The 9,684-nt window shown below is 45.8% G+C and overlaps 1 protein-coding gene across 1 annotated transcript; it reads right to left on the bottom strand.

Moving 5' to 3' along the window:
- Positions 1 to 1,321: 1,321 nt before the first annotated feature.
- LOC124692846 (UV-stimulated scaffold protein A homolog) lies at positions 1,322 to 3,864 on the bottom strand. Its single transcript, XM_047226287.1, has 2 exons — positions 3,603 to 3,864; positions 1,322 to 3,502 (listed from the first exon to the last, which is right to left on the bottom strand). The coding sequence occupies exons 1-2, from the start codon at positions 3,852 to 3,854 to the stop codon at positions 1,619 to 1,621; spliced, it is 2,136 nt and encodes a 711-aa protein (XP_047082243.1). The 5' UTR covers positions 3,855 to 3,864; the 3' UTR covers positions 1,322 to 1,618.
- Between the last annotated feature and the right edge of the window lie 5,820 nt (positions 3,865 to 9,684).

Raw genomic sequence — 9,684 nt, 5'->3', positions numbered from 1 at the left:
TTCTTTTGGGCTTCTAGGCCAGCTTCGAGGTGGCACACCGCTGAAGCCCAAAAGAAGTATCCGGCTTCAGTCCGGCTTATTTCCATCGAGAAACTGCGTTTGTGACTATACCCAGAAACTGCTCGCGACGTGTTTCTTGGGAGCTTCCCGAGCTTCTCAGCTCTAAATCGAACCGGTACAGCGAGTTGCCCCTCTCGCTGCTTCTATTTACAGCAGATTGCCCTTCCAGAGTATAACGCTTTCTTAAACAAGTGAAAAAGAAAAAGGAAAAAAGGCAGCGTTTCCTAATTGTGTCGCTCTATCTCTTTGTCCATCGCTGACACCCGAGCGAGCTAGGGTTCCGCGTGCCCGCCGCCGGCGCTGCTCCACCGCCCACCCACAGCCGGCTCCGGTAGCTGCTCCACCCGCCCAGCCCAATCTGCTCTGCCGGCCAGGACAGGAGTTCATCCACTGGTCTTGCAACATAGCCGCGGCGACCTGCTCCGCTGCGCTGGCCAAAACGATCAACCACCAAAGGATCTACAGGAATGTATAGCGCTACTGTGTACATGACCAATTGTATTAGCACTGTCAGTTTGTGGGATTCCTAGTGGAAATTTATTAATGTATTAGCACTGTCAGATGATAATCGGGTATATTAGAATAGAGCAAATTTAGAAGATATACTATTTCCAGAATTTCAAGAGCTCCTAGGAACATGAAGAAGAAATTTAACCAACATCAAATTCAGGGGTACTGCCGACATTACACAACAAACATGCCCATAGTACATAAGCCCAAAAGAAGTGTAAAAACAGTTTCTACGAGCTTCTCCCCACCGGAGTTTCCTCCCACCGAAATTCATAAGCCGGCTTTTTCATAAGCATAAGCCCAAAAGAAGTGGCCCCGTTTCAGCCTGCCGAGTGCCTGCTGCTGCTACTGGAAATACAATGAACAGATCCTACAACTTTTCTGAGCTCGAAATTCTCAACGGTTTTATCCCAGATTTCAAGAAAAGCTTTGTTGTCAATCTTGCAAAGTCGATCTAGCAATTGTATAGCTAAACGTTCCAGCAGTAGCACATGAAGGGGAATAGCACGGTGCATTTGGTGTGACCGATCTTCAGGATCACTAACACCAACATGAAACAGCGAAATTGATCACACAGCTGAAGATACGAGGCTGTAGTCACATTTAAGCTCCAAAACAGAGTTCCATTAAAATCCTGTTCAGCTGCAATTAGCCATATATACACAAAGCAAAGTTTCATGGAAGCCTGCAGCATCATTGTCACAGATGCTGTTCGGCCATCACGGATTAGTTAACAAGAAGAAAAAAAACATACAAGCAAAACGAAAACTTTTATTATAGCTGTTTCGAACCAACCAGCGTACTGTTATACTACATACAACAGTATGGAATGCCCCCTACACATAAAGAGACGCGACACCAGAGAGGGAAAATTGTACAGCGAAGAAATGCAAGAACTTTATTCCCTGCCGTATAAGAACTAAATTCAACACAAAAATTTAAGTAGCATCTACACACAAAAATAAGCTGACAATCGTACGTGAAAAAAACGTGAGTCATCTTCAGGGTGAAGATTCAAATAGTTACTATAACAACTACTCAGCTGCTTTCATTGCCACTGATTCGGGAAGGCTTCCCTGTAGGTCATATCCTCATTATGAGAAGCTTCTCTTGTGGCTGCATCCCTAGCTCGAGCATTTAGGAGCCTCTCTGCAATCCTATCTTTTGTGGTAACTTTTTTCTTCAGCATCGATGCTAGTGTGGGTTCCTTTGTTTTACCTCGACGTCGACCCCGTCGGCCCAGTGTTTCAGAAGGTTGGTCATATGCTGCTGCTGAGTGGGGAGTTGAAGCAATAGCCGCTTGTCGCAGAACATCTTCATTATGCTGACGGATTCTCACACGTCGGGCTTTTTCACGCGCTTTCTCATCCATGTCCCTTTTCCGCACATTCTTAATTGCTTGCCTCGCCAGCTGATCCATTGTATTTTTACCAAGATTATGAGCTCCATCCAAGACGCCAGTGTCATTGTTACTGTTTGTAGTCATTGAAGAAGAAGGCTCCGGCGTATATTCACCATCACTGCTTCCATTTGTCTCAATCGGAATTCTTCCTCCTGCATCACAGATGTCACCACTCTGCTCAACGGGATCGCCTCCTGCACCAGAACTGCCATCATTTAGACCAATTGGCTTTCCTTGTGAATCACGTGGGATGATGGGTCCATGAAAAGGGCATATCTTGAGATCCTTTCTGTGGCAAAGACCTCCTTTCTTCAGAGGTGCACGGCATGGTAGGATCTCAACCGGCTCTTCCTTATAAACAGAATGGTGAACATTTAACTCTGCAATCTTTGCTGCAGGTATAACAGCATCATTATCCATCCTTCCCCAATGGCTCTCGAGCTCAAGCCCCCTCTGGTTTACATGTGCATCCCCATTGGAACCCCACCGGTCCAAGACTGAGCTCCATGATACCAAAGGGGCTTCAGCAAGGAGCCTTGCTCTCTCTGGATCCATCTCCTGAGATGTATTGCCAGCATTTGGCATGTCATTGTCACCAGAGTTCACTGCGCCCACCACCCCCTTTCCCTTTCTAGCGTCCTTGCTGGAACCTGCAACATCTGCACTGCTCTCAGCTCTATCAGGACTAGGAACTTCAATCTTACCCTCCTCCCAATCTTCATCCTCCTCCTCCTGAATATCCTTCTTCCTACGAACATTATCGAGATCAAGACCAAGCTCATTGCACTGGCCTCTCACCGCGCGTATTTCATTCTTAACATCAATGAGTTCCTTGAGCGCAGAATCTCTGAACCGGTTATCTGCAAGATTGACTCTAATAAGCACGGATATCCAATCCTGAATGGTGCCAAAGTGCTTTGACATAAGGAGCCGGTACGCCTCCCTCAATGCATCGAAAACTGCCTCGTTTTCCTTGGTTTCAGGCACCCATTCCCCGGCCATCAACGATGCTGCCCTGATGCTCCGCATCGCCAACGAAGCAACCTCCTGCTCCTCCTCATTGTCGTCCACATAACCCTCGAATTTCTCGTACTCGGCACGGATGATCACCAGCCCGTTGCGGATCTCTTGGATGGTGGATCGGATTTCAGCCTTTATGGACGCAATGTCCTGGCGCAGCTGCTCAACCTTGGCAGTCAAGATCTCCTGCGTGCGTGCCTCCCGCGCGGCACGAGCCTCGACGGCTGCGCGGATGCCGGGGAACTGGATACGGGCGGACTCCTTGAGGTACTCGACGGCGAGACGGAGCTGGCGGTAGTGCACGCCGAAGAGGTGGTGCCAGCGCTCGAGCGCCTGGATGGCGGACTTGCGGAGCGTGTTGGCGGAGGCAGCCGGCGGCGGGAGCTGGTCGTCGCTGCGGAAGCCAACGGCTAGCGGGACGAATCCGTCGAGCGCGTCGGCGAGGAGGGAGCGGAAGAGCTTGGAGCGCATGAAGAGCTCGTCGACGATGCTGAAGGCGAGGAGCCGCACCTGCGCACAAAGGGGAAACTGAATGAGCCTAGGGTTCGGGGAATTGGGGAGAATCGGGGAGTTGGGGATTATCGCAGGAGATAAGGAGGGGCTTACGCACATGGGAGTGGGGCTTGGACATGAGGGAGAGGAGGAGGCGGAAGGCGTCGCGGATGGCGCCATCGGAGGCGCGAGCCGAGGACTTGATGGCGCGGAGGAGGACGGGGTCGACGGAAGGAGCGGTGGTGGAGGTGGCGCGCTCGATGAGGGACGCTATAGACGTATCCACCGTCGACGAGATGGAGGGGTTCGAGCCCGACTCCGCCGACGGCGACGAGGGCGGCCGGCCGGAGGAGAATGTCGCACGAGGCATTGCGGCGGTTTGGTGGCGAACGGAGAGCCGTGCGGCGATTCGTCTTGCCTGGCCGCGGGGATAGGGCCGCCGAAGTCAAAAAAACAGAAGAAAAGTTCCGCGCAAAAACAGCTGTTATTGTAAAAAATAAAAAAAATCATGTATTTTTTATTTCATTTCAGAAATAATACACGATTTCAGAAATTTTCAAAAAATAAATACGGCCCCAGTGTGGCCCACGCCGACAGGGATATATCAGCTTCGTCGTCGCCGATAAGTACTTATTGATGTAGCCGATGTTGAAAGGTTCCCAACATAGGTGATGGCCTGCAGCCATGTACTTATTGGCTTGGCCAACGCCAATAAGTACTTATCAATGTGGGCCAAGCTAAATTCATATTTTTTGTAATTTTTCTTAAAATATATCATTTCTAAAATTTAATTAAATATGTACTATTTAAAAAATAGCAAATCGAGATAACTGATTACTAGCTTACTGCCATGGCTTACTTTTGGATTTTTTCACCCCTCTAATAAAAAAATATTTTAAATTTAGACGTATCTACGTACTTCTAGATAGTGTCTAAATACATTTAAATTTTGATGGAAATTGGATCCTAAACTCGGTTACGATGGCTCTCGCTTGGGCACTGTCTCATGCGGCATCGCATCCAGCCTATGGTCATGTTCATGGCGAGATCACCTCGATCCCCGCCCATGGAGGCCATGGCAAACGGGTGGAGGCCTCCATGCGTCGCGAGCTACGCTCTCTCGTCCTCTATTTTCCACTAGCTCCACTTCATCGCCCTCATTGTCGACTCTAGTCCCGCCACTCGCTAGGCACATTTCCCTCAAATTTGTGGGAAATCGGAGGCTTACGTTGTGATTTGCGCGGATGAGGGTGTGCATGAGAGCTGGGGCGGAGCGGGACAAGCTGAGCTCGAGATCGAAGGAGGGAGAGAAGGTGAGATTTGGCGAAAGCTCTTCAAGTGTATGCAGTCCATGAAGCATGGTGGGGCCGTGGGTCTCAGAGGTGTAGGCGTTAAAGACTAGATCTACTTCATCCTCAGATGGATTAGGGAAAAGGGATGAGCACTCCCTAAAATATGATTCTAGCTTTGATAGATTTAATTTGAATTGTGGTAGGACAGAAGTAGACGATAGGTATGAATGAGGTATCATTTTGGTACCAGGAATAGAGATGGTGGTATAGATCGTCTAGAAGAAAAATGGGGTTGAACTATCAGAAAATCTTCGGGCAAGCACCATAGAAAAAAAAATCATGTTAGTTTCTTTTTTTAATACCATGGGGATTACTGGGAAAAAAGTGTTTAGACGATAGTAGTATTCCTTTGAAAGTAGATTAAGAAAGAAAAATTTACTAATTCATTTTGAAAGAACGTTTTAGGGAATTGAAATTTTATTTGAAATTATCTTCCTTCTGATGGTACAACATAAAGAATTTGGGTAGGGATTAATAGTGATATATTTGATTTTTTTCCTTGGGAAGTAATTTTTTTGTTAGTTTTGTAAAATCAAGAGCACTGGTGTGATTATTAGATTGACTATTGTGTACGGTTTCCTTTTGAGAATGGAAAAGATGCTTTTACTTATGAACTACATGACCTTTTTCTTAACTGGGATGGACCAACAATCATAGGTGGAGATTTCAATTTAGTCGAGTGATAAGAGAAATGGTGTAATAGATTTTAAGTGGGCTGATAAGTTTGACATTGGATTGATATGTGGGCTCTAGTAGAAATACACATAGCTGGTAGATCTTTTACTTGGACAATAATAAAAATAATCTCACTATGAGTAGGATTGATAGGATTTTTTGCACTAAAATTTTGAGGCTTTATTTCCCCTCGAATGATGGGGCTTTACTTAGGTTGGGGACTGATCACACTACCATTATCTAGGACTAATGGAAAACTCTAGTTTCTAGGAAAAACAAAATTAAATTTCAGAAATGTGGAGACTAGGCCTGACTTTAAAGAAGTTGTGCCTAAGGCTTGGCTCTTACCAGTTGACAGTAACAATGTTTTAGACGTTTGGTAAAGTAAGTTGAGATATTTTGGAAATCAACTAAGGGGTGGAGTGCAAATATAGATGTTGAGATAAGGAAAAATAAGAGAACTCTTATGGAAGAGTATGATACTCTTGATATTAAATCTAAGTCCTAGGAACCCCTTAGATTATGAGAGCTAGAATAAATGAGATTTATGTCGGGCTTACTAATTTTTGGTTGATTGAAGAGATTAAAGCCAGATAGAGATATAGGGGTAAAGATATTTTTGAAGATTGTAGGGAAGAGGTGCATAGCATATAGGTAAGGGTGGTCGTGGTGGCTGGAGGCTGAACCTATGGGGAAACCCACCTCGACTCACATCGTTAAGGACCGACTTCGGGACTTGACCCGTTACGGCGGAACAATCCTTACCGCGTGACTCATGGTCTATGTGAAAGCAAGGTAAAGGACGTGGTCAACCACCCTCTGCCAGCACTCCATGGAAGAGAGCTAATATGTTGGCGTTAAGAGTCGGTTGGCACGTGTGGGTAAAGTTATGCATCCCTGCAATGTTAAATCTTTTCAAAAATTCGTATCCACGGTTACAAACGACTTGGGAATGGATTCTATGATCATAGAAAATTTTAACCTGATTGTTAAACTTAGCAAATAAAGTGTTTTTATGGATGCCTTCTCCACGCTGTTGAGGGGGTCATCCAACATGAGTGGTTCGAGCTGCTAATGTTTCAGTGGATATAAAATGATGATCAATAGAGCTAGAGATATCGCTCGCTTATCCCATTTTAAAGATTTTGAGTAGTCAAACTTATCCTCTCTCTTGTCTTACAAAGGAAAATTGGCTTCACACAAAAGAAGCTCTACAAAAACCCCGCATACCCGCTTTGCTAACATGTTAATTAAGCATTTGCCGAGTCCCTATACTCAGCTTGTCACATTTTTGCTGCAGATGAAGTTGTTACATCAGAAGGTGGTTTCAACGTTAACATTGATGAGTAGTTTGGTGTTCCCAGGCAGCAGCCTGAGACTTATGGACTGGGACGTCGCTTTATGTTATGGCCTCTTAGGCCCTTTGCTAACTTGTTATGTAGCATACCATAATTTGCTTTACGTTGCTTGTTGTAATGTTGGGTCAGTGATTGAGGTAACCCATCATACCACTGCATGGTGTAGTACGCAAGTCGTTGACATAACACAAGTGAAACACCGTTCCACTCGTATTACATCCCTCGGAGTGGTACAACAGAAACATATGCAAGTCCAAGGCATGTCTATAGAAGTACACATGAACTGTTTACAGAAGATCAACACAACCTCCTACTTTACAGTGAGGTAAAACTTCAAATAAAGCTGCAAAAGAACAACTCGTAGCCTAACTTATTACTAACTCTAGCTCTAGAGATACTTGGCTTGTTATAGAACTCTAGCTACTTAGGTGCTCGGATTAGGGAAATGGTTCCCTTCTATTACTAGTCTACGTTTCCACCCTAGCTAATGTAGAAGTTGACTCCATTGACTTCATTGATTGGATTCTCCATCTTGTTGTAGTTGACACCTTTGTCTTCGAGTTCCACGGTAGTTTCTCCTTCGGTGACTTTAAATCTAAGAAGGGGGTTCAAGAGGGAACGAATGAGTACGAGCGTACTCAGCAAGTTCGATAATAGAAATAGGTGTATCATGCACTAACTACAGCCACAGACCATAAAGTCGTAGGAAAATGCAACTTTTCATAATCATTTCTTCAAAAGGTTTATTTATTCTGAAAAACTATGTCCGTTCCCTTCTTGGGCCACATTCGGTGAGACCCGATAAGAAATTGGATTTTTCTCTTTTTTCTTTTCTTTTCAAATTTAAAGATGTTTAATTTTGAAAAAATCAAACCTAAAAATGGTACAACCTTGAAAATGATGGGATTTGTAGCATAGAAAACAAAAAAAATCCTACCGCAAAAACGAATAACAAGCAAAGATCTAATCTAGTAGATGGTAGCAACGAGATGAAGATGAGACTAACCCTCGAAGATTCCAAAGCCTACGATATTAGATCTCGTTGTTTATGTAGTCGATCACTTGCCGCTTTCAAAAGCGCGTAGAAGATCTTGACGGTGCCACAGTCGGGCAGCACCTCCGTACTCGGTCACACGTTTGCTGTTGATGACGACGTGCTTCTCCCCGTTCCAGCGGGCAGCGGATGTAGTAGATCCTCCTCGGAATCCCGCCAGCACGACGGCGTGGTGACGGTGGTGGTGGAGATCTCCGGCAGCGCTTCGCCGTAAGCACCGCGGGAGAATTAGGAGTAGGGAGTAGCTAGGGTTTGGGAGAGGGGGTGCTCTTGGGCACCGGCCTTGGTGCCCCTTGGGTGGTGCGGCCAAGTGTAGGCAGCCCCTCCCCTCTCCTCCCCTTTAAATAGGTGGAAATCCCTAGGGTTTACCCCAAAACCACATTGGAGTCCAACTCAAAAACTTACCAAATTTGGAAAACCTAGACAAGGTGGGATTCCTCCCCTTCCTTGTGGTGTGGCCGGCCACCTTGGTGGAGTCCACTGATGTCTACGCGCGCTTCTATTCCTGTAGACAGTGTTGGGCCTCCAAGAGCAGAGGTTTGTAGAACAGCAACAAGTTTCCCTTAAGTGAATCACCCAAGGTTTATCGAACTCGGGGAGGTAGAGGTCAAAGATATCCCTCTCAAGCAACCCTCGCAATTACGATACAAGAAGTCTCTTGTGTCCCCAACACACCTAATACACTTGTCAGATGTATAGGTGCACTAGTTCGGCGAAGAGATAGTAAGATGCAAGTGATATGGATGAATATGAGTGGTAATAACAATCTGAAATAAATATGATAGCAAGTAAACATGCAGTAGAACAATAAATAAACGGTGATTCGATATTTGGAAACAAGGCCTAGGGATCATACTTTCACTAGTGGACACTCTCAACATTGATCACATAAATAAATAACTTCTCTTCACTTGTGCTACTTTCTCACACTCTCTTGTTGGATAACAAACACCATTCATTGTGTAGGGCTACAAGAGCACCCTCAAGCCGGAGTAAACAAGCTCCACAACTTCATAAAGGAATCACACACGATGCGCACACTGTCACCGTCACACCGTGGAGAGTAATTCCGGAGTTCATATTAAAGTAACCTCTAGAGTGCATAGTAATAGTTAACTTCATAATCTATAAGAGATTACAATCATAACCTACGCCAAGTACTACATGATGCACACACTGTCAACATTACATCATGGAGAAGGAATAGACTACTTTAATAACATCACTAGAGTAGCACATAGATTAATAGTGATACAAAGCTCATGATCACATAAAGATCACACCATGGGAGAGAGAGATGAACCACATAGCTACCGGTAGAGCCCTCAGCCTCGGGGGAGAACTACTCCCTCCTCATCATTGGAGACAGCGATGGCGATGAAGATGGCGGTGGTGTCGATGGAGATGACTCCGGGGGCAATTCCCCGTCCCGGCGGTGTGCCGGAACAGAGACTTCTGTCGCCCGAAACGGAGTTTCGCGATGGCGGCGGCGTCCCTGGAGTCTTTCTGGAGTTTCGTCAATCACTACAAGAAAAGTTCTGATAGACAACGTCTCAAAATCGTCCGCTAAGGGGTATTTTTCGTCGCCCATGGGCCTAACCCGACGATATGGGTTCTGTTGTGGAAACTGCGTCAGGCAAAGTCCTACGACGATTTTTCGGTCCGTCGCGCTTGGGCGCCCTTCCACCACGGAAAATCGGACCGTTGCCCAAGTGTTTCCGGGAGCCCGTTGACCGCCGACGTCATGCAACGACACGTGGC

The sequence above is a fragment of the Lolium rigidum genome, chromosome 2, assembly GCF_022539505.1.
Source record: "Lolium rigidum isolate FL_2022 chromosome 2, APGP_CSIRO_Lrig_0.1, whole genome shotgun sequence".
NCBI classification, from domain to species: domain Eukaryota; kingdom Viridiplantae; phylum Streptophyta; class Magnoliopsida; order Poales; family Poaceae; genus Lolium; species Lolium rigidum.
Note: the sequence above shows the minus strand (reverse complement) of the source record. Positions and strands in the feature narration are given on the sequence as shown.